Genomic DNA, 24,400 nt, shown 5'->3' on the forward strand with positions numbered 1-24,400 from the left:
TGCTTTTCCCATCTCACCCTCTTAGGATTCTCTGAGTTAAAGGCAAACCAGAGCAAGGGGTCTGATGCTAAGCTTAAAAAAAAAAAGTGGTAAAATGTACATAACAAAATTTACCGTTTTTTTTACAGCCCCTCACCAATTTGCTACTTTTCAATGTACAATCAGTGGCATTAATTAAATTCACAATGTTGTGCACTACCTATTTATAAAGCATTTTCATTATCCCAAACAGAAACTCTGGAACCACTAAGGAGTAACTCCCTACTCCCATTCTGTCTCTATGAATTTGCCAATTCTAGGTACCTCAAATGTGTGGAATCATACAGTATTTGTCCTTTTGTGTCTGGCTTCTTTCATTTAGCATAATTCTTCAAGGTTCATCCATGTTGTAGCACGTATCAGTCCTTCATTCCTTTTTATGGCTGAATAATATTCCACTGTATGGAAAGACCATGTTTATCCATTCATCTGTTGATGGATACTTGGATTGTTTCCACCTTTTGGCTATTGTGAATAATGCTGCTATGAACATTGGTGTACAAGTATCTGAGTCCCTGCTTTCAATTCCTTTGGGTGTATACCCAGGAGTGGAATTGTTGGATCGTAATTCAATGTTTAGCTTTTTGAAGAACCACCAAACTATCTTCCATAGTAGCTGTGCCATTTTACATTCCTACTAGCAAGGCACAGGGGCTCCGATTTCTCCACATCCTCACCAACATTTGTTATTTTCTGGGTTTTTTTGATGATGGCCATCTTAATGGGTGTGAAGTGGTATCTCATCATCAACACTAAGCTTTTGAGGCTGATGAAGAAGTTGGAGATGGGAGCTGGGTCGAGTGGAAAGTGAAGATTATTCCAGGAGGAAAATAGGAGAAGTTAAGGGAAAACAGGGTATCGTTGGGGTACCTATACCTGAACGCACAGAGATGCAAGACACTCACAAGCTCAGGTCCGTTTTCAAATAATTTATTAGGAATTTAAAACTGAAAATAAAACCTGGAAAAAGAAGTTACAGATGTGGAGAGAAGAGACACCGGAGGGTGGTAACTTGCTGGCTTCGAAACACCGTGTAACATCTTTTAAAAAAATTTCCCAAACAAATCAGAAAACGGAATTCCAGGGCCCTGAGCCCATGGATGGGCCCAGTGGGGTGGGGGAATCACAGGAAGGGGAGGAGAGGGAAGCTAAGTCTCTTATGACTCAGCTCAAACGTGTAGAAAATAAAAAATAAAAACCAATAAAATGCAGCTTTTCTTTTATTAGGAAACATTTAAAAAAACAACAAAAAAAAAAACAAAAAAACACAAACAGCCGCGCATCTCGGTAACAAAGATTATTGCTTTGTGTTCTCAGGGCTAATAGGTTAAGCACCTCACACAGACAATTAACTCTCCAAAGGGGGTTTTCACAGGCAGGGACTATAATGGGGAAGGGAGCTTAGGACCCCAGCCTCAGACCTGGGGGAGAGGACACAGAGAGGGGGGACGACGGCAGGGGGGCGCCTCAGCCCTGCCATGCCAGCCTGGTCACTCGCTGTTCATGAAGAGTCACGACCTGAGCCTCTTTTTCCTTTGAAGGGGGCTTGGGGGGCTTGGGGCAGCCAAGGGGCTCTGGCCACGGGACCATCCTGGTGGGGAACTTCAGTGAGAGAATTTGGGGGTTCCCTGAGAAGCCCTTTGCTTTCCCCTGGGGTCCGCCCCTTCCCAAAGTGCCCCCCCGCCCGATGCCCACTTACGGGGGGGCTCAGGGCAGAAACCATGAAGGCCCGACTAGGTAGGGGGCAGGGGGAGACCTTTGGAGAGTTAATTCCTTTCCAGCAGTGGCTCCAGGTGAGCCCTTCTCTTCCCTCGTTCCCACACTGGGTTTTCGGGGTGAGCGGGCCCAAGGCCTTGACCCCTAGGGCCTGAGAGAGCAGGCCTGACTCGGCCACAGTTGAGGCCTGCAAGCTTACAGTAACGGTGTCTGAGGAAGGTAGAGAAACACGGTGGAGGGGAGACCTTTGCCAGGTGGGGCGAGGCGATGCCCTCACCCCCAAGGGGTCTTAGAGAGGGGTGTGGGCTTCACCTCACAGTATTTACATATGATACAGGACGGGATGGTTCCAGGGGCTCGGCCTGGCCTACGCAGCCCTGTCTGTCCTTTCCAGGGCTGGAGGGAGCTGGCCAGGGGCCCGCACCCACATAGACATTTTGTTCTCAGCTGGTGGGGGGGGCACCTGGCCCCTTGCCCCCTGCGGCCTGGGGCTTCACATTCACAAACCTAGAAATAGTTTTAAAAAACGGTTTCTTTAAAAAAAAAAAAAAAAAAGGAAAGAGAAAAGGAGGGAAAATCGGAATAAAAAACCAGGGTTGTGGCTGCGGCCTGTAACAGGCCCCCTCCGCCCTCACTCTAGCTATGCACAAATACAAAAGCCTTCTTGGGAGTCCTAGGGGGGCGCGGCAAGGAGAGCGGGGTGCAGACCCGACAGGGGAGGGGAGAACCAGGGGCAGTGGGGGGCAACTGGCTAATCCAAAATAAATAAAAGCGGGCAGGGCAGGTCAGGGGAGGCTGGGGAAGAGGGGGAGGTTAGTAGGGGAGCCAGACGATGGATGTCCGGCCGGGGCGGGCAGCAGGGCAGGGGCCGGGGCCCGGGGTGGGGGTGGGGGTGGGGGGCAGTCGCGTCCGAGTCGCTGCGGGGGAGGGGAAGGCGGCTGCGGCTGAGGTGTCCCCGCCCCCTTGCTGGCTCACTCGTGGTCCTCAGTCAGCTGCAGGCCGGGGCGCTGGAACACAGCAGCAGGTTATGGGCGTGCTGCCCCCGCACCTCTCTGCGGCCCCCAGAACACAGGTATCCTCCTGCAGGCCTCTTTCCCTAATCCCCTCCTAGGCAAGCTTTGTTCGTACACTTCGCATTTTCTGTTCTGAAACCCTCCTTCCCATAGATTTTTGAATGGCTGGATTTGTTCAAACATCACCTTCTCAGAGATGCCCTCTGAACCCCTTAAATAGGTAGACCCCTCACACACAATTTGGAATGATCTCACTTGCTCACTTGATTTTTGTCTGTAGAGTGAGAGAGGGGCCTTGTCTTCTACATCCCCCTTTTCTGGAATAGTGCTCAATAAATAGTTGTTTGAATGAATGAATGAACAAAGGAAATGTCACTGGGTCACATAGTGCCCCACCATACACAGCATGATGACTGTGTGTGCAGGGTCCTCCCGTCCCCTCACTCTCTGTATACGCATATATGTTGAACGTATCCTGTTTTACCAGTTGAGTAATACTCCATTGTATGCATGCAGTCTGTTTAACTGCTCTCCTGTTGATGGGCATTTCAGTTATTTGCAGTTTTAAAAAGAAATGCCTAGGGCTTCCCTGGTGGCGCAGTGGTTGGGAGTCCGCCTGCCAGTGCAGGGGACACGGGTTCGAGCCCTGGTCCAGGAGGATCCCGCATGCCGTGGAGCGGCTGGGCCTGTGTGCCACAACTACTGAAGCCCGTGCGCCTACAGCCCATGCTCTGCAACAGGAGAGGCCACTGCAGTGGGAAGCCCATGCACCGCAGAGGAGGGTGGCCCCCGCTTGCCGCAGCTGGAGAGGGCCTGTGCGCAGCAGCGGAGACCCAAGGCAGCCAATTAATTAATTAATTAATTAATTAATTAATTAAAAAAAAAAAAAAAGAAATGCCTAGAAGTGGATGTGTTAAGGGCATGAATGTTTAGTCCGGATAAACCTGCCCTTTGGAAAACCTGAGCCAATTTGCAGATTGTCCTCCCCCCTTATCTGGGCATCATCAATCTTAAAAAATCTTCGGGGACTTCCCTGGTGGCGCAGTGGTTAAGAATCCGCCTGCCAAGGCAGGGGACAGGGGTTCGAGCCCTGGTCCGGGAAGATCCCACATGCCGCGGAGCAGCTAAGCCCGTGTGCCACAACTACTGAGCCTGCGCTCTAGAGCCCGCGAGCCACAACTACTGAAGCCCGTGCGCCTAGAGCCTGTGCTCCACAACAAGAGAAGCCACCGCAATGAGAAGCCCACACACTGCAACGAAGAGCAGCCCCCACTCGCTGCAACTAGAGAAAGCCCACGCGCAGCAACAAAGACCCAACACGGCCAAAAATTTAAAAAAAAAAAAGGGGGGGAGCTGAAAAAAAAAAAATTCGCCTGAGAGGCAGCACATGCTGCCTTATTGTTGTTATCATTTACATTCTTTATGGAGCCGCTTCTCCTGTTCTTTGACCACTGCTGGGATGAAGGTCTGTCTCCTCGCTGGGCTGTGGGTTCCGTGAAGGCAGGGACGGGGGCCGTGTCCCAGACTAGGCTGCCCAGTACTAGCTTTCCCAGTGCCACCCACACCCCAAGGCCCCTGCCCACCTCCTCACCTCCTGCCACCTGCCTCCTGCTTCAGTGGTACCCATTGGTGAAAGCTGTGGCAATCAAGGGGCCCTGGAAAGAAAAGAATTTGACTCCTAGATTCCTGGGGGCAGCAGAGAAAGCCCAGGGGCTCCTTCTGTCTCTCACAGAAGCCCCAGGTGAGGCACAGACCTTCTCTAGCCCTGCCCGTATCGCCCCCACTAAAAGATTCTCCAGGGTAGGGCCTGGGAATCTGCATTAACCAGTACCCTGGTTAAAACTAGGGCACCCCTGAGCTAGAATCTAGCCTCCATGCAGGCAGAGATGGTGAGTCTCATTTGCACAGTATCCCCAGAGCACACCTAATGCCTGGCATACAGAAGGAGATCATTAAATGTCCACTGAATGACTGAATGATAACCCTCACTGTTCCTTGGTTGGTGACACTCTCTCCATCCGTCATCTCTCGCCTCCCTTCTGCCCCCACAGACAGACAAGGCCTCTCCCTCCTTCAACTTCAGGGTCCTCCAGGTCCGGCCACTCACCCCAAGACTGTGGCCGAAGCCAGTGCTGGGGGCGGGGCTGGCAGCGCTGATGTAACTGCTGACCCCCGAGTCCTGGTTGGCTGCCCCATAGAGCTCGGCCATGGGGCCCGGGCTGGTGGTCCCCAGGAAGCCCCCTGTGCGGCTGGGAGTTGAACCTGGAGGGGGAGCCATCGTCCAGGGGTGAGAGCCTGGCAACCCAGAAAGAAGACGGTGATAGCCCCGGCGCCCGCTGTGACCCCCCAGCACCCCTCCAATCCGTTCCACCCAGCCTGACCTTGGCCCCTCCCCCCGCCTCACCCCCACAACCCAGAGGGGCATGTGCGACGCCACCCAGAAATCCTCCAGAGTCCATCCACGCCCCCAGCCCCAGCCCGGGCCCCCATCATCTCTTGTCTGACCACTCAGCAGCCTTTTCACTGACCTCCCCTCCCCTCTGGAGCCCCTTCACACCTGTCCCCACCCTGCAGCTGCGTGCATTTTCTAAAATGGACATCACTCTGCTGCTTAAAATGTTCAGTGTCTCCCCAGGACCCGGTTCCTCCCACCTCCTCCCCACTCCCCACTCCTGTACTCCACCCATGCTAACTGGCCTCCAAGCCTTTGCACCTACTCTTCCCTCTGTTGGGAATACTTTTCTTCCTGTTTGCCTTCAAATGGGAAGTTAAGAGGTGCAACCTCCTGGAAGCCTTCCCGAGAGGCCTGTGAGCTCCTCTGACAGCTGACATCCCCCAGCGGTCAGTATCATCCTTCCGTGTGACTGCCTTTTTAATACCTGATGCCCCACCAGCCTGTAAGCTCTGGAGGGCAGGGACCACGTTGGTCTCCTTCCTGGCTGGCCTACCAGGTGCTCAGTTCATATTAGTTGAGTGAATGAATAAGTGAGTCCCTCTGAAAAGGGGTGGCAGTGGCCGCCTCCCCATCCCTCTAGAATTCTCTGCCCCCTGCCCCCCCGCCACTTCCTGCACCCCAGAAGGCCTCACCTGTCCCTCGAACCACAGCCGCTGCCGCCGCTGCCGCTGCCATGGGTCCGTAAGCGGTGAGAGGAATGGCTGGAAGGAAAGGTATGGGCACTTCAGTGTGGCGGCTGAGGGGCGGCGGGGGATGAGGGCAGAGCCTCTCCAGCCTTACCCCACCTCGGAGGGGTCAGTGCAGCCCTGGGGTCAGGCAGAACTCCCTTGGAGAAAGGGAGGCGAGAGGATCACCTCCCAGGGATCCTCAGCTTCTCCCCTGGACTTGACGGACACACTTGAACAAGCAAACCTCATAGCAGGTGCGGGTGGTGCACCCCCCCACCCCGCCCCGAGCTGCTCTGAGCATCGCCTGCAGCTGCCCCCTTCTCCAGGGAGGGCCCTTGGCTGGATGGGGGCTACTTAGCCCAGGGGTACACAGAGATTATGTCCCTCTTCCCGACCCCAGCCAACTGGAGCCAGTGACTGACTGACACGGGTACCAAAAGCCAGGCTGTCGCCCCAAGGGACCAACCAGGAGGTGCACTAATCCCCCCCCTACCCCCCCATGTGGGATCCGGCTGAAGCTAGACTCCAGTCCAGGCCACAAGCCCATTTCGCTCCTTCTGCTGCCTGGCCGGCTCCCCTCGCTCCCCTTCTCCCGTGAGAAGGGAGATGTCCTGGATACATTGTGTGCACGCAGTTCCCTGCCTCAGGGGCCCCTGACCACCACCCAGGCAGAAATGACCACTCCTTCCTCCAAGTCTCCTCATCCCCTTTTCTCTGACCCCCTCTTCAGACACAGGGATCTGGCTATTCCCTGGTTTGCTGTCTACCCCACCACCCCCACCTCCACAGCGCCTAGCACCCTGCCTTGTATACAGTTGGTGTTTAATAAGTGTCAGCTGAAGGAACAGTAATAGGAGGGACCTCTGCTTAAATAATTGGTTGGCGTGAGTCTGGAGCTCCCTCAGGCCTGGGGGTGAGCGCCCCCTGCCGCTTGGCTCTGCCCTTGAGAGGCTACAATCCCAACCAGAGCCAGGGTCTGGGGAGTTTGCATTTGCCCTCTCCTATCCCAAGATGTGCCCCTGGGGGCTGTTTTGGTGACCCTGGCCCTGAACTGGACCGGACGCTAGGGACCCTGAAAAACAACCCTGAAAGTCCTTGGCTAGGCCATGGGGCCAGGGGATTAAAGTTTAGGATAGCATTCCTGCACCGCTGGGAGACAACTTGCCTAAGGTCTTCATAGAGGTGGCACTTTCTCACTCAGTCACCTCCTCCGAGAAGCCTTCCCTGACCACCCCTGCTGAGGCAGCCCCTCGCCCCTGACACTAACACTTTAGCACATCTCCCTGTTTTATTTTCCTTGTGGAACTTCTCACCTTGAGAAAGTATCTGATACTTGTTTATTTACTTGTTTATTCCTGTCTCCCTCCACTAGACTATCAGCTCCAGGAGGGCAGGGGTCTCATCTGTCTCATTCCCTGATGAATCCCCACTGCCTGGAACAGCATTTGGCACAAAACATATTGATTAAATGCACGAAGGAAACACCCTCATCTCTTGAAGGCGAGGGAAAAGTCTGGACCCCAGACCTCCAAGAACTGCTTAGCCTTGAATCCACGTCCTCCCTGGCCAAAGTGTCTGCAGAGTGGATATTTCTTCCCTCGGTTCTTTAACGGCAGGGCTGGGCTCGGAGGTCTGGTCTGGGGCCCAGTTAGGCATTTCCGCAAAGCAAATCCAGCATGCTCTTATCACAGCAGTAAAGCATTACTCATTTGTATAATAAGCATTTCTCTCTCTCTCTAGAGCACAAGTTCTGCAGATCAGAGCTTGGGTGTCTGGTCCCTGCTTTGCTTCCAGGGCTTGGCAGTGTCTCACACAGTAGGGCCTCAACACAAGAGTTCTGAAATGAGTAGGAAAGACCCCTTTTCGCTCCCCCACTCACTCTGTTCAGGGAAGAGCCTCTATCAGCCCCACCACCAGGACTCCCTCCCCTTCCTTCAGGTTCCTCTTTCCGCTCCCCCATTTTGGGGCCCCCCCAAGCATCCCTTGGAAGGAAGGTCTCATCTAAAGCAGCATCCACGCTCACGTCCTCCACACACGGCTAGGTTGGGGGGGGAGTCTGGGGATGGGGTGGGGGGAGAAGCGGGTTGAACAGAGAAACCCCTTGCAGCCCACCTCATCTGCACCCACCCGGCCCCGCCCCTTGCCCTTGGCCTGGGCCTCAGCCCCGGCCCCAGCTCCAGAGCTGAGCTGACTGGCCCAAGTAAAAACTCCAGCTTGAGAAACGGCTCAGGATGGCCAAGCACATCACACCTACTTGCCCAGAAGTTGCAAACGGGCTGGATTCGGCCCTCAAATATGTTGCACTTGGCCTGCAGTGGTTTAAAATTTTGAAATTGGTTGCCAACATTTGAAAATAACTGAAAAACTCATTTGAAAGTGAAAGCTGGGTTTTGGGCTTCTCTTGGAAAATAAGATCTGTAAGTTGTTGGTCTGCATCCCCTCCCGGCAGGGTTGGCTGGCACTGAGTGGAGCCATGCCCACTGCCATGTCCTGACGTCCCCACCCGGCCCACTTTGCTCTGAGTTTGAGACCCTGGCTGGTTCACCACTGGCTCCCAGCGCCTACAAGGTGTTTGGCATACGGGAGGCGTTAGATAAATATTTGTCAAATGGATGAATGAGTGACTTCGCCTCCATCTGCTGGGCTTGGCCCTATGCCCCACCCTTAAGGGCCATGCAGCTACACAGACTGGCCAGTGCCCGAGTCTGCTGCATCCTCATAGACTGGAGGGCAGGAGAAAAGGGTCCCACTAGCTTTCCCTGGGAAGGTTCCTGGGTCATTCTCTTTCTCCCCATGTGGCCTGTGAGGTGTACGAAATCCGAGCGACTGACCTGTAAGCTCGGGGAGGACTGGGGCGCTCGGGAGAGGGGTCCGCTCTACACGGAATTCTAAAATGAAACGTAAAACAGCTTAGGAAGATGCAGGGAGGCCTCTTGGGCGTGGCCCAGGGAGGACAAATGCACCCACAGGGACACTGGGTGGGGGGACAGGCCATGCACAGGACCCGAGAGCTGGGGAGGGGAAGAGCACGGTCCCCAGCAGGCAAGGGTGGGGAAGGAGACACAGTCACAGAGAAGGGAGACAGACAGAGAAGGGAAGAGTGGGCAGAGTTGCCACCTATACCCTGGGCACTGGGTGATGCTGGAGCTTCTGTTCCCGCTGTTTTTCTTAAAAGTCTTGAAGTTGCACTAAAAAATCTCCCAGAATCCATCTTTCCTCCTATTTTCTTTGGGGGGTGGGGAGGAGGAGCTGGGAAGGTAGCATTGATGGGAAGCGATGACCCTAGAGCAGCTCTGCCACTTTCTAGCTGAGTCATCTTTGCAGTCACTTTTCCCTTCTGCGCCCATTTCCTCACCTAGAAGATGGGGATCACCATGCCTTCCCCCAGAGGTTACTGTCAGGACTAGACAACAACATGTGTACAGAGGGTTCCAAGCTGGACTGCCCAAGGTGCAAGTGCTTAGGGGACCTCTAGAAAAATAAGACCAGAAAACAAGCAAACAAAAGCCTTGCAAAAATATGAAATTTGATATTTAAAAAAACATTGAATAGTCATCATGGGAAAGCTCAGAACTTTGTTGGGCTTCTCGCCACTTATGAGAAGGCCTAGTGTTGTTTTTATTTTGAATTACAAATGAGGGTGGTGATCATCTTGCTTTTAAATTGTTTTTCAGCATTCAGGGTCTCCAAAGGTCTTGTCTGCCTTGAAAGGGGCTCAGCATAGCACATGCTCATTATCGGTGAGTCCGTAAGGACACAACCAATGTTGGCCCTCAGGGAGGTTGCCCCACCACAAGCCCAATGCCCTTTTGGTGGAAGTGGCAACCCTGGAGGCGGGTAGGGAGGAGAGAAAGGCAAGAGGCGGGCAGAGATCAGCCTAGGAGGGAGGGGTGCCATGCAGGGCCACACGGGGACCCCCCCAGCTTCTGGGGAGGGGAGGGGGGATGGGTGGGGCGAGGCGCTCCTTCCTCAGACATGCCCTTCCTTCCAAGCCTCCAGCAGGCAGACCTCCCCCATGCCATGCACCCCCAGACACCGCCCGTGAGGAGTCAGATTGCCCGGGAACCAGGGACATGCTGGCAGCAGAGGGACACTGGGCAGAACTTACCGGGGAACTGGTAGGTGTAGCCAGGGGCGAGGCCTGTATAACTCCGGCTGGCATAGGTCGTGGCTTGGAAACCAGGGTAACCTGATAGGGCAAGGGGACCAGTGTCAGACGCCTTACCTACAGCTCAGCAGGGAAGGATGTGAGCCTCTCATTTCCCTCCCCACCTTGTATCATGAATAGTAATCAGTCATATTTACCATATACCTTCTGCATGCCAAGCCCTGTGCAAAGCCTGTTGCACACTTTACTCTCTCCTTAAACCTCATAAGAATCCCAAGAGGTACTATTAGGAACCCCATTTTACAGATAGAGAAACTAAGGCTCAGAGAGGGGACACTTATTAGCTGAGAATAATCCAAACTCTTATCAAGGCCCTTCATGCTCTGGCTCCTGCCTCCATCCTGTCCTCATCTACACCCTGCCCCTTTCTCACTTTGCTCCAGCCACATTGGCCTCCCTGCTGTTTCTCAAATTCACCAAGCTCTTTCCCACCCCAGGGCCTTTGCACATGATTCCTCTGCCTGGAACACTCTTCCCCGGGTTTTCACATAAATATGTCCTTCTCATTGTGCAAGACGCAGCTCAACTGTCACCTCCTCGGAGAGGTCATCACACAAGAGACCTCCCTTTCATCAGTTACAATATTCATCATGTCACCCTCCCTGGTTTTTCCCTTTCAACATTTATCATGTCACCCTGTTTTTTCCCTTTCATAGCACTGATGACCAGTATCTGAACTTATCCCAGGATTTCTTTAAGTGCTGATTTTCTGTCTTCCCCATCTTTTATTTCTGTCTCTCCAAAACACCAACACGGTGCCTGCTACTTAGTATACATATATTATAATAGATATTTGCAGCTTTGAAAGAAAGATCACCCAGTGAGTAATAATGGTGTAACTGGGATTCAAATTCAGATCTGACTGGCTCCAAGTCTCTTAACCACAATTCTCACTACTGGTTAGAGGTTTTCTTCCCACCCGCCTTTTTAAATGGGGTGAAACCAACTAATGAATTGCTTTGAATAGAAAATTTTCTCAATATTCCACAGGAGGCTAAAGAGACAGAACAACTAAATTCAATACTTTATTCTAGCCTGGAACTTGCTCTGGAGGACAAAAATAGTTATAAAGAACATTACTGGATCGACTGATAAAATCAGAAAATAGATAATAGATTAGCTTAAAATATTGTATCCGTATAAATGTATGAATTGATAATTATAATGTGGTTTCATGAAAGAACATCCCTAATCTTGGGAAACACACAGTGAATTATCTAAGGGTAAAGGGCCAAAATGCATGTAATTTACCCTCAAATGATTCAGGGAAAAATCACAAGTGTATTGTGTGTGTGTGTGTGTGTGTACACACACACACATACAGAGAGAATGATAAAAGCAAAATGGGTATGATGTAAACGATACGTGAATCTGGCAGAGGGTGTATGGATGGTCTTTGTACTACTTTATTTTTCCAACTCTTCTGAAAATTTGAAATTACTTCCAAATAAAAAGTTAAAACAAAAAACTTCAGGAGAAGATAATGCTCCACTTGGCGGGTACATTCCTCACCCCTCTATCTGTGATCCCACTCCTGACCCTCTAGCCCATGCTATACCCCCTCCTCTGAGTCCCCAGAGCACCCCTCCCCCATCCCCAGCATAAAGACCCCCTTGTACTGTTCTCTTTCTGTGTATATACATCTTGTCTCTCCAGGGAGACTGTGACCTTCCTGGGGGCCCAGCTCAGACTTTTCACCCTCAGTCGTGGGTCCCAAGCACTGCTGATTCGTGCTCAACTTCCAAGGCTCACGGTAACCTTGACCTCCTCCGGGGAGCCTCCCTGACCCCCAGGTGGGTTTAAGTGCCTCCTTGGGCCTCCCACAGCCTCCAATCACTGTGGTGACACTGCCCATTCACTTCTGTCTCCCACTTGATGGGAAACCCCATGAAGGCAGGTCCTCTCTCTCAGAAGCTGCTCAATAAATATTAGTTGAATGAACAAGAAGAAGCAGCCTTCTTTCTACCTTCCCAGAGGCCTTTGGGTCTGTAAATGCTGTTCCATCTGCCTGACCACTTTTTCCCTCCCCTGCTCCCTGCCCTCCCATAACTAGCTCCTACTCAACCCACAGACTCAGCTTAAATGTGACTTCTTTCTTAGCTTCTCCAAGTCTTGGTCAACTTTGCTATGACCATGCTCCCTTGGCATCCTATAATTCTCATCCTAAACCTATTTATTTATGTTCTTACTTATTTTTCTCCCCTGCCAGACCGTAAAGCTCCAAGAAAAGTCACCATTGTACTTCCTGGCATAGGGCCTGGCATTTATAGTTGCTCAATAACTGTTTACTGGACAGATGCGTGGACAAAAAAAATAGAATGGACGGATGGACGGAAGGACCAATTAATGAGGAGCAGCTGGACCATTCTTTTGGTCACCACCAGAGGGCAGCACCCTACAACCAAATCGGCCTACCTTCATTAGGACCGGCAGATCTGAGATCCTCGGTCCACACTCCTACCCAACCACTCAGACAGGAGGGCAGACCACCGAGGAGATGCAACACCCATGCAGCCCCTGGTAGCCCCGGGAGCAGTTTCGGGCAGGAAGAAGCCGCAGATGCAGGCCTAGCACATACCCAGCATGCCGATGCCCAGCATGAAGGCGTCCATTCCATAGGGCATTACTCGAGACCTCCCCCGGGCCGAGCCAGTCGGTGACATCACCTCTTTTGGCTGAGCTTTCTTACATTCCACCTGCAATGAGACCTGGCGGTCAGTCCCTCCTATAGACGCAGGTCACCCTCCTATTCCCTGGCAGGCCTCTTTATTGTTAATTTCATGGTTACCGTTTCTGGAAGGATCACAGAGCGCTAGAGATCAGCTTTGCATGCAGTAGTTCATCGAATGCTTACACCAACCCTATGATGGAGGTACTGCTGCTACTCTCGTTTTACAGATGAGGAAACTGAGGCTCAGAGAGGGGAAGTCATCTGCCCAATGACTAGACTAGTAAGTGGCGGAGTAAGGATTTCAACCCGGTCCCTCTGAGCCCACCAGCCATGCTTTCTCACAGCTGTGGGACACTGTCCTCCTGTCCAGATTTTCAGCGGGTGGGAGAATTGGCTCTGCCCCACTGACTGTGAGGCCCCTCTGCCTGCCTGCAGAACCTCCAAGCAGCCCTGGCTGGCTCCCCCTGGAGCCCTACTCTCCCTCTGCACCTCCACCCCATCCAATCCCGGCTCACCATTTTGTTGTTGATTTCGTGGAAGTGGATTTCACACACTTTCTCCACGATGTCCTCGCTCTCAAACGTGACAAAGCCGAACCCTAGAGGGCAAAGGCAGGCTCAGAACTGGGCTCATGGTCAAAACCCAGCCCCAAGTCATACCAATAACACCCCTCCCCCCCTCACAGGCAAGTGTCTAAGCGTTAACAAGAAGCTTTGTTCCCAGCTTAGCAACCTCTCAACTACCCGATGAGACAGGGTTTCAACTCCCAAATCACGGATGTGAAAACCAAGGCTCAGCGAAGTGACTTGCCCAAGACCACGTAGCAAGTTAGAAAGAGGCAGAACTATGATGCAAAAACCATTCAACCTGCCTTTTCTCTTCCTCAGACGCTTTCCAAGGAGGGGAAAAGAGCACACACAAATACTTCTAAAAACGCACACGAACGTGTACAAATATATTTTTGTACACAGATACACAGATATATGGTACACCTAGGTACCCATATATCACAGAGACACTCAACAGTGCTCACAAATGCATAAAGGCCCCTGGGTACATGTACAGTTACTCTGACACGCTAGATCTACAAAACTATTCAGACATAGACACCCTCACATGCACAGACAAAAACACACACACGCACACACCAGCACATACCCCACTCCCCAAACAGGCTAAAAGGCCCAAAGCTCTGAAGGCACTGGAGAAACAACCCCGCCTCCTCCTGGGTGTGCCCCAGGGGCTGGAATGGGATTTCTCAGAAGGCAAGGCCCTTGGGAGAAAAACAACCAGGCAGTGTACACCCGGTGGCCCAGATGCTCACAGGTTCGGGGGCAAGGGTCCCGGGGGCTGGGCTCAGCCGATGGGTGGGGCGAGGGAGCAGTGGCAGGAGCAGACTGCCCGGGGCTGTGGAGTCAGCCTGACCCGGGGGTGGCGCAGTCTAAGCTCTGGTTACCAGGGACAAGGTAAGCCCAGGCAGACACCGGCTGGGCAGACACTGGCTGGGGCGGGGGTGGAGGGCTCAGCTGCAAGGGGAGGAGAGGTCTGCTTCTCTGCTCCTCTCGGGTGTCTGCAATTCGGCAAGTTTCTAGCACAGGAAACGGCAGGACAAAAGCCTTCTGTAAGGCCAGGCCCCGGAGAGGATGCAGATCCTCGGGGATAGGATGTCAGGAGGCGAGATGAAAGGGCAGCTGTGACCTGTAGCCCCCTGGCTGACCACAGGCCCCCAGCCTGGCCTGGGAAGGGGGAGGGGGCCAAACTCACCTCGGTGCCGGTTGGTCGTTTTGTCGAACATCAGCATGGCATCGTCCACCTGAAAGAGAGCCACCGTGGACGACCCACCAGACACAGGGGCCTCCACCACAACCCAGGAGCAAGGGCTCCGACACCCGTTCCCCTCTTGCCCAGTCCAGGCTTTATCTTAAACCTGCTCCCTGGGTAGGGGACAGCTTTCCATCTGCAACCCCAACTGGGTGCCACAGCACCACCATTCAACCCCCAAAATCTCAACGGGCCAGCCTGAACATATTAAGCACCAAACATATGCTTGGCACTTTGCCCCACCATCCTCTCCTCCATATTCCTTGCATGGTAAGATCCTCATTTTGTAGATAAGGAAATGGGCTCAGAGACGTGAAGTCACCTACACAAGGTCACCCAGCAAATCCCAGATCAAACCTGGGAGGAGGAGGCATAGAATGGGTGCTAGAGGGGAAAATATAGGAGTAAGATATGAGGTGGGGAAGTGAAAGCCTCTTTCCTTTTTGCAAAAGGCCGGGAGGACAGCCACTCCAGCCAGACCCAACTCCCCTCTCATGGTACAGATCTTTTCCTCTAATTGAGGTTTCCTTTTGCTAGAGGCTGTAATTAAAGCAAGTAGAGTTCAGTGCCTGGGCTTCTTGCCTCCCACTGACTGGGGGAGGGGAAAGGGGTGGAGGAAGGAGGAGAGTCTACATTATCCCCCATCCTTTGGACTCCAGTCGTCTCTTCTTGTTACTCCCTCAAGGCATCCTCTCAGATACATGGACAGCCAAAGTCCTTCGCCTCCCTTCTGCAGTCCCAGCTTCCCTTTGCCTACATCTGCTGCTTCCCTCCTTGCCCTCTTAATTCTTCAGCCAGTGTCAGCTGTCTCATGGGGTTAAGCTAAGGTCTGATTCACCCTCGGTGGAAATCAAGGGCTGCCTCTGATACTGCCTCTCCCCCCTCCACATCCCACTCCAGCTGCTGACCCTCCCCCAAATGGTCAGACACCCAAGGGATAAAGGAAAACTTCCTGAGGCCTTGGGGCACACAGCCTCTTCCCCACTCTCCTTTGCTCTCTTTCCAGGCCGTCATCTGCCTTGTTAAAGTGGAAAGGGCAGCCCCTGAACTGGGTGGTCCTCCAGTTCTTCTCAGGCACCAAGCAGCACTGGGCCCCTGACTTTCCCCTGGGAGAACCAGGACACACACACACACACACACACACACACACACACACCCTCCACTGAGCTAGGAGGCAGCTGGGTCCCTGGAGAATCTCAGGGGGAAATTACATCTCCCTTCCCAAGAAGCCTCCTGCCCCAGGGCCCTGCAGCACAGTGCCACCCTAACTCCCATGCTATGGACCCATTCTGAGCCCACATCCCAAATTAGCTAGACCGTCCAAACTGGATGGACAATGCATGTTTAGCACAGGGAAAAGAGAAACCCGGAAAGGAGGCTTGTGATAGAAGCACAAGCTTTGAGTAGGACAGGCTGGAATTGGAAAGTAAGCTTGGCAAGCAGCTTTATGTCTCTATGATTCAAGTTCTTCATCTGTAAAATGGGTATAAACAGTGTCTTATAGGGAGGAGTTAAATGAGATAGTGCTAGTGTAACACTTAACTCACAGTACCTGGGATACAGTAAGTGCTTAATGAATAACAGCCATTATTATTATTATTATTACTTTTATTATAGAGGGGCTTACCCACAGTCACATGGGGGAGGGTGGCAAAGCTAGAGACAGAACAGCTGGACACCACTGGCTTTGATGTTTCCATGAAGACAGTGCCTGTGTCAGCTATGACCATGGCCACCCTACTGAGCACCTGGACTTGTGCTACTGTGATTATTTTTTGAACGGATGAGTAGATGAACCAGCCACACCCTCCTCCCCCATCCTGCAGCTCTGAGTTCCTGCCGGACCCAAAACTGATTCAGCCCAAATCCATAGCCCTTCCTCCACCCAACCTTCCCACGCTATCAGCCCTGGCCCCCCAGACCCTTCAACCTGGGCCTTGGCTGGACAGACCCAGAGTGGGGCACCGGGGTTGAGCCCAGGGCACAGAGCAAGGAAAGTGGCTGGGGGTTCAGGGGACCCCCACCAGTGTCTTTCTCCTGGGGCCAGCTGAGGGGAGAGAGGCTCCCAGCCCAGTGTCCTTAATAGGCTTTGGTCTCCATGGGAACCCAGGGGCAGGGGGGCTCGGGCAGGGGGAGGGGAGGCGGCCGAGGCCTGCTGACCAGTGGGAGCCGCCAAGTTCGGCGGCCGCTAAGCCTGAGTGGCAGCCATGGCGGCTGACCATTGTTCCCCCCTCGGCGGCGGCCCCTCGATCCGGGCGGGAGGCCCCCCGCCGCGGGGCCCTTGGCATTCCCGGCTGTCCCCCTCTCTCCCTGGCAGCCTATTCTCCAGCTCCCCCTGGCCTCCCCGGGCCGGTTTCACATGCCAACGCCGATTTAGGCCCGAACAAAAGACGCGGCCGCTGACGGCTTCTCCTGGGGCCCGGTTGCCATGGCAACGCCGGCCCCGGGGGCAGGCGGCCTCCAATCACAGCTGCTGGATCAGATTAGTGCGAGCTCTAATGCTCGGCGCTCAGACACAAAGACACCCCACCGGAGCCGAGCGGGGCCTGCTGCTTCCCAGGAGCGCCCTTCCCTCTGGGGCCCAGGCGGCCGACCTGCCCTGGGTCCTGTGCCCGGGTCCCCGCTGAGGCGCCTGAGCCTAGGCCTCTGGCCCTTGCATCGCCTGCATCCGCTGGCCAGGGGACCTCCCACCCTCTCCCCTTCTACCCTAGAGACGGAGGCGGGGGTGCTGTAAACCCACCCAGTCCTCAGCTCACATCCCATTCCCAAGCCACGTTCTCCTGTGCCCTTTGCCTAACAGGGAACTGAAAGGGCCTTGACGGGAAAGTGAGATCCAGCCTGCAGCCTGTCTCACGTCAGAAAAGACCAGGGACCCCAGCAATAAGCACAGCAGCCCTACTTCAGCCCCAGACTTAAAACTTGGTCCCCTCCTAGCCATCTCTCCATGGGACCTTGATGTTCACATTGCTCCCCTTTCTGGGGACACCCTATTGTCTGATGTCACCACATCTGCTTCTGCATGGACTAAATGGCCCACAAATGTAAGCTCCATGCACCTCAGAGCTAAGAAGCAGTTCTCCGGGACTGATCAGGAATTTGGGGTGGTCTCTTCAGCCCCTCCCCAATAGCTAAGAGATCGGCACCCTCCCCCTCAGCTCCCACCTGTGCAAGGAGGGTCCTGAGTACAACTGGGAGTCATATTTATTGCTTCCTTATCATCCTCACCGGGAAGGAGTGGGGGAAGGTACAACCGCCCGTGGACTGGACAGGTGCAAACTCCCAGGAGGCCAAGGGGTGACTGGATTGAACTGGCTTCGGGAGCACAGCCTCCCTCAGGAGAATGAAGATAAGCAGGAGAAGGGCAACAACAGGGACAGCTACTGTGTGGCTTCTCTCCCTGGGGACGTGTCCAGAGTCCGAAGCCCACAGATAGGCCAGGAGCCTGAACGGTGGGTTGGCCCAGCCTCACCCACAAAAGGACCCAGCCCCCTTTTCAACTCTTGCAGGAATTGGAATGACCTGGCTGGACTCCACTTGCTACTGACCAAAATTCTACAGGCCTGTCATACACCCCAGCCAGCACCCCCAGTTTTGACCCACCTTCCCGAACTGCTCAAAATACTGCTTCACGTCTTCCACCGTGGTGTTTACTGATAGCCCCCCAACAAAGATCTTCTTCGTTCGAGTCACCATCTGTTCGGGGAGGGAATGAGAAAGTGGGCATCTGAGTCCTGTGGCCTACCGCCACCAGCAGGGGCTCCAGCCCTCCTGCCAGGGCGCCAGCTGACAAGCTCTCTGTGGCCCCAGCTACTCGGAAGCTACCCCTCCCCCCGAGCTCCCCCTTGGACCCCTGCCTCTAGGCCTGTAACGGGCAGCTGTGTACCCCACACCCTGGCTGGCTCTCTTCCTAGGGTCTGTGTCAGGAAGGGGATGCCTTAGTGACCCAGACCTACAGCCTACCTCAAAGACCCCACCAGCCCCTCCTGGGGGAGGCCAAGGCCCATCCCAGGGTCCCCCTGAACTCAACACCGACATTTTCCTCATCAACCTCCTCCCAACCCAACCTCTGGCTGCCCCGTGGCCCCAACCCTGTTTTAGGAAGAACACATGGTCCTAATTACCCCAGGAGCGCATGGCTAATCCATGGCAATTCCCAGCCCCATCCTAACACTAAAGCACCTTCTGTCACCAAACTGCTTAATGGAATTAACCCAATTCCGACCATGTGCTCCCTGGTGCGGCTTCCTTCAAATACCTGCTTCATAATTGCTTTCAGGCCCTCTGCTGGACTCTTCCAGTGATGCCCTTTTCCTGTCTCCTAAAACCTGACTCTCTCCCTTCGCCGTGGCAGGAGCTGGGCGCCATGACTCAAAATCTTAAAGCATCCTAGTTCCCACTGACCCCTTGCAAAGGGGGAGTTGAGATCTTCTGGAGAGGGACCTAGTCCCAGGACACATGATAAATCAGCAGACTCAGGGGTCTTGATCTCTGTACTATAGTCAGCCTTCTGCCTGTCTCCTGTTTTCGACTGCTTAAAAATTAAGATGTGACTAGTTGCCCTGGGCCCTGGAATAGGCCCCTGTCCTGCACCAAAAGTTTTGAGTTCTGTATAGCTCAACTGCTCAGAAATCTGTTTTCCATGCACCCAGAAAAACTCGCCACAGCACCAGGGAAAAAGAATACTTGGGAGGGCAGCCACAGTCACCCAACTTGAAAGATAACAGGTGTCAGACACCATGGTCCCTTCCCACTCTGCAAGTCCAACACACCTCACCCCAGAGGTGGTGGGTGGTAATTGGGGGGTCAGAGGTAGCTCCCTGGCCTGACTTTAGCTCAGCCTCAGAGGGTAAGTCTGGGCTGTGTTTGACTCCCCAGAGGTGCTGGGCACAGAGGCTGTGATCTCCAGAGTCAGAATTAGACTCAGGGTCCAAAGTGTACTGGCTTCAAATACAGGGCAATGAATCACCTGAGGGGTTCCTCCTTCTCTCAATATATGCAGCCCCCTCTCTCTCTAGTCCATCCCAGAACACAGACGGAAAAATGCATGGTGTCTGCAATTCACAGAACAAGGACGTGAAGAATCCTCCCTCCTCCCATCCCAGTCCATGCCATTAACACTCCAACCCGAAGCCTCTTCCATAGAAGGGAATGCTGGGAAAATCACTGCCGGTTGTACAGAGCTGCTCCCAGACACACACATACCTACCTTAGGCTGTGCTCGCCGAGGAAAGGCCACCTTGGGATCAATCTGAAAGGGAAGAGAGAGGTAGAGGGGCATTGGTTATCACACACAGCCTGAAGATCGAGGACCTCTCTCATCCCAGGACACAGAGGTGACAGAAACCACCACAGCCTCTGGCAGGAAAATGTAACAGTTAAGCATTTAGGCCCTAGAGCCAGGCTGTTGGGTTCAAAGCCCACTTACACTGCTTCCCAGCTGTGAGAGCTTGCACAAATTACTTAACCTCTCTGAGCCTCAGCCTTGAGCTCACCAGCAAAATGGGCCAATACTAACATCCACCTCAAAGGGCTGTCTGCAGATTATTTGAGGTAATGCTTACAAAGCATTTGTTGTCTAGCCCTCAGCAAGAACCAGAAAAAAGTAAACAAAGTGTTATTCCTTCCAGCACCAGGTATATCGAGGGCCTTCCTGCCTGACAGATACCTGTCCAGGTGAGGTATGCGATCCAGACTTCGGAAGCCTTGTGAATGGAAACACTCTTTGCCTGAAAAAGGCTTCAAGATAAGAGTTCATAAACCACCAAGGGTAGACTCAGTTCTGTTTTCCCAGTACCATCGACATCTAACAGCCCTTCTTGAGGCCACAAACAAACAGTTCCCTGATAATACAGCTCGGATTGGGGTGAAGCAGAACGCAGGTTTGGTGACACGCAAGAACACGGGATTTGAACTCAGAAACTTTGGGCCCCTGGCCAAGCCTGTGATCTTGGTACCTTGCCTGATCCCTCTGAGCCTCAGTTCCCCATCTGCAAAGTGGGGACAATAGCACCCACTTTTCCCAGAGGGAGCTGCAAGGAATCAAATGAGATAACGCAGGTGAAAGCATTCCTTTGTGAACTGCTCTTCATTGCACAAACAAAGGTGCTATTACCAGCAGGCCACCTTTGCCCTTGGCTGTGAACAACCAAAGGGGAAAAGCAAGATGCACCTGGGTACTCCCGGGTACTATATTCGTACTGACAAACAGCAAAAGCCAGAGCACGAGACACTGTGATCAATGCACGACCTATGAGGCCCAGTCATTTCAGAGTTTCTTGCCACTCACATGGGTGGAAACCACTCAGAAGTTCACCAGCCAATCGCAGGGAAGATCTATCTTTCCCCAGAGTTCCTTCCGTTCAAAACTCAGCCTAGTTCTAGGCAACGGGCTCTGGTCCCTCACTGCCCGAATGGCACAAACCAGGGCCAGCCTCCCTGGTTCCCCCTCTGGAATCTACCCACAGAGAAGGAACCTCCAAAATCCACACCGGGCAATGCCTCCTCTCTCCCCAAATGCCAAGGGGCTCCAGGGATAATCACAGCTGCCCATTCTCCTGTCCGAAGGTATGATTTCGTACCTCGATGGACATGTTCATCCTTCTATTTCTCCTGGAGGCTTCCAGAGCACACCTCAGACAGTCCCCATGTGCAGACACTGATGGGGAGATGGTACCCAAGCTATGTCCTGCAGAGCCACGCACACCCAATCCCTGACACACCTTACCTCCACTCTGACTCACAGCTGGCAACATAAAACCCAACAAGTAAATAAAAGGTGAAAGTCAGAACCCAAAATAGACTCCCCACAATAAACCTCCCTTCCCAGGCTGGAGAATGCCAAACACAAAGCCCTTGCCCTTTTCAAGTCCCGAGTCTCAGAAGGATGCCCGTCTCATCCTCCTTCCTCCCCTCTCTCTTCCCCTTATCCATCTTCCATGCCCCCGCCCTCAGCTCCAGCCCCAGCCCCAAAATCTCTGCTTCCTGAGCGCTGCAGAAGCCATCAGTGCATTCTGAGGACAGGGGATGGTAGGAGAACAGGCAGCTTGATGGCAGATAATCACCAAAAACAATAGGCCACTGTCTCTCCATTCCCAGCTTGGGTCACTCAGTCTGCGCCAAGAAGATCCTTTCAGAGCCGGCAAAGTTGAGGCCTGGCCTCATTTGCTCATTACTGCGAGCAGGAGTGGGAGCCACTGGGCAGAGATAACAGGAGCTCGGGACAGGAGGTAATTTAACAAATTCTTGGGCACAACCAGCTATTGTTGCAGGTAAACAGGAGCCAATGACTGACCCAAGCAGGGAGGCCCAGGGCTGGAGGAGAGTTGGGGAGTGTGGTGAGAGATCGCACTGTCCCGGCCCCCTGGCAGACAGTCACCCCATCACAGAGGAACCCCTCCTCTGCTTTCTCCTCTTCCCTCTCCCCTTGAGCTGGGGCCTGTGCCAGCGCCCCCTGCAGGGCCCAAGACACTGGGGGAGCAGTGAGAGCAGCAAAATGTTCCCGGAGTTTGAATGCCCAGCAAGCAGCTTCTCCTCAGATCTAGCTGGAAAGGGTTGTCTCCAGGCAAGCTAGCTCCCTTCTCATAAATCCCTTCATGGGCAAAGCAGGTTCACCGTCTTCCACACAAAGCAAGGAGCTCATTGACCAAAAGTCAGGGGAGGAGGGAGGGAAGGAAGAAGGGAGGGGGATTCAGTGATGCTTTGCCATTGGTCTGGAATGGGGTGGGGGGAGCCAAATACTAGTTAGAGTTCAGAGAAGCCACGGGTGGGTCACTGCAGCCCTGACTCACCCAATTTGGGCTAGGGGAGGGACCCAAGCTCCTCTCTGAGGCATCAAGATTAGTATGTACAGGAAGGGGATGGTAGCTGCGTCTTCCCTCACCGGTACTGGAGGGGTTGGGGGGTGTAACATCTCCTAGCTGGCCTGGGATTTTCCTGCTCCGTCTCCCCTCAACTCCAGTGACAAAGTTTCAGAGTGTGGCAGCCCTTCTACTCAGAAAACTCCCTCCTTCCTTCAGGACCCCATCCAGCTGTCCCCTGGGGAGAGGCCTGACCCTCTCCTCCAGCGACCTCCCTCTCCCAAAGGACCCCCGAAGCCCCGAGGGCCACTCACTGTTTTGGAGTCGAGCTCGTGCCGCGATTGCGCCAGTACTTTATCCACCCCCGCCTGGTCCATGAAAGTGACGAAGCCGAAACCCCTGCGCGCGGTAGTGAGGGAGAGGCAGATGGTTACAAGGCAGTGAGTGGCGGCGGAGGGGGGCGAGCCGGGAGCAGGAGGAGGGGGTGAGGGGCTCACCTGGATCTTTTGGTCAGGGGGTCCCGCATCACCAGACACTCCTTCACCTCCCCGAACTGGCCGAAGTATTCGCGCAGCCCTTCTGTAACCACACACCCGCCTTCGGACCAGCCCGCGCCCCGCGCCCTTCCCCCCTTCCCGCGTCCTTTGCCCCCAGTGACCCCGGCTCGGCCCGGCCGCCCCCGCGCCAAGCAGGCTGCACGCTCTCCACCGCTTCCCCCACCCCCGGTCCTCACCCGGCTCCCGTGGAGCCTCCTGGCGCCCACTGGGGGCCCCAGGAAGCCGAGGGCCGAGCTGGGCTGGAGGGGGGACGGCTCCGGCCGGGTTCCCGCCGCTCCGGGAGCCGCCTCACAAAAGTTTGAGCCGCAGGTGCGAGCGGAGTTGGCGCTGCCGCCGGCGGGTCCCGGGGCCTCAACCCACCCCCCGATGCCCCCTGAACCCCTCATCTCCTCCCCTCCACCCGCTGGGCCGTGCGCGCTAGCCGATCGCCCTGCGCTCTCGGGGTCCCCGGGCGGGGCGCGAAACAGGGCGCGGAGGCGCCCGGGGTCAGCGGGGCGCAGGGCCGGGCTGGGGTGTCCGGTTCCGGGGCGCCGGGGGGTCCCGGGTGCCCAGCCGGGCCGGCGGGCGCTCCCGGGCTCGCTCACCCTGCGTAGTCTGCCAACTGAGTCCCCCGATGAACATCTTGCTGCGGGAGGAGGAGAGACACAAAGGGCCCGCGTGAGCGCCGGGCGCCCGGGCGCAGGGGGCGCGGGCCCGGGCCCCGGGGAGGCCCGGCCCGACCCGGATCGGCCATGTTGGCGGGGCCGGGACGGGCGCGGGCCAGTAAGGCCGGGCCGGGCCGGGCCGGGCCGTACCAGGGGTCGTGCGGCGAGTCCGGGGAGGCGAGGCCGGGCTGGGGCGCGTCAGTCTCCATCGGGAGCCGCGGGCGGCGCGGGCAGCGGAGCGGCGGCGGCGGCGGCGGCGGCAGCGCTCGGCGCGGGGCAGATGAGGAGCGCGGCGAAGGGGGCCGGACGGACAGGCCATGCTGCCCCCTCCCCCGACCCCGCTCGGGCGGGCGGGCGGGGACGGCCGAGGGGAGGGCCCGCCGGGGGCCGACCTGCCGGCTCCTCCCCCCGCCGCCCTGCGAGCATAAATCCCAGCGCTCGCCGGTTCGCCCGGGCGCCCGCGGAGGCGGCGGCGCCGGGACCCCGCTCCCGCCGGGCTCCCGGGTCCCCGAGGGCGAGAGAGACCCCGAATCCCGAGGCGGGCCGGGACCTGGGCGCGGCCGCACCCCCCATCCACCCCGGCACGGGGGCCGGGCCGCGGGAACGCCCTCTCGGAATGAAGCGCTTCCCGGTGCCTTCAAGGTAGCTCGGTTCCGGATCTGGGGCCCCCCAGTCCTCCTTCTCAGGTCCCCGCTATCCAGAATCTAAGAGGTCCCCAATCTCCCTGGGTCGGGAGGGAGATAGACCCCCAATCCCCTCATTTTCCAACTGGTGAGGATCCCTCCATTCCCCCAGTCCGAGCGAGAATCACCCTCCGAGCCCCCAGTTTCCGCCGGACCTAATTTAGAGTTC

The 24,400-nt window shown here is 55.0% G+C and overlaps 1 protein-coding gene across 1 annotated transcript; it reads right to left on the reverse strand.

Annotated features, from left to right (window-relative positions):
- Nucleotides 1-2,714: 2,714 nt before the first annotated feature.
- On the reverse strand, nt 2,715-23,757 carry MSI1 (musashi RNA binding protein 1; the record flags this gene model as incomplete). Its single annotated transcript, XM_082640790.1, has 15 exons — nt 2,715-2,762; nt 4,360-4,423; nt 4,876-5,063; nt 5,856-5,924; nt 8,723-8,779; nt 10,000-10,080; nt 12,638-12,755; nt 13,246-13,328; nt 14,495-14,543; nt 18,152-18,244; nt 19,758-19,799; nt 22,662-22,746; nt 22,845-22,926; nt 23,489-23,529; nt 23,699-23,757. 14 exons carry the CDS (start codon nt 23,755-23,757, stop codon nt 4,382-4,384), a joined length of 1,089 nt encoding a protein of 362 aa, XP_082496916.1. The 3' UTR covers nt 2,715-2,762; nt 4,360-4,381.
- Between the last annotated feature and the right edge of the window lie 643 nt (nt 23,758-24,400).

Source organism: Mesoplodon mirus, assembly GCF_964341445.2.
Source record: "Mesoplodon mirus genome assembly, chromosome: 13".
Lineage (NCBI taxonomy): Eukaryota > Metazoa > Chordata > Mammalia > Artiodactyla > Ziphiidae > Mesoplodon > Mesoplodon mirus.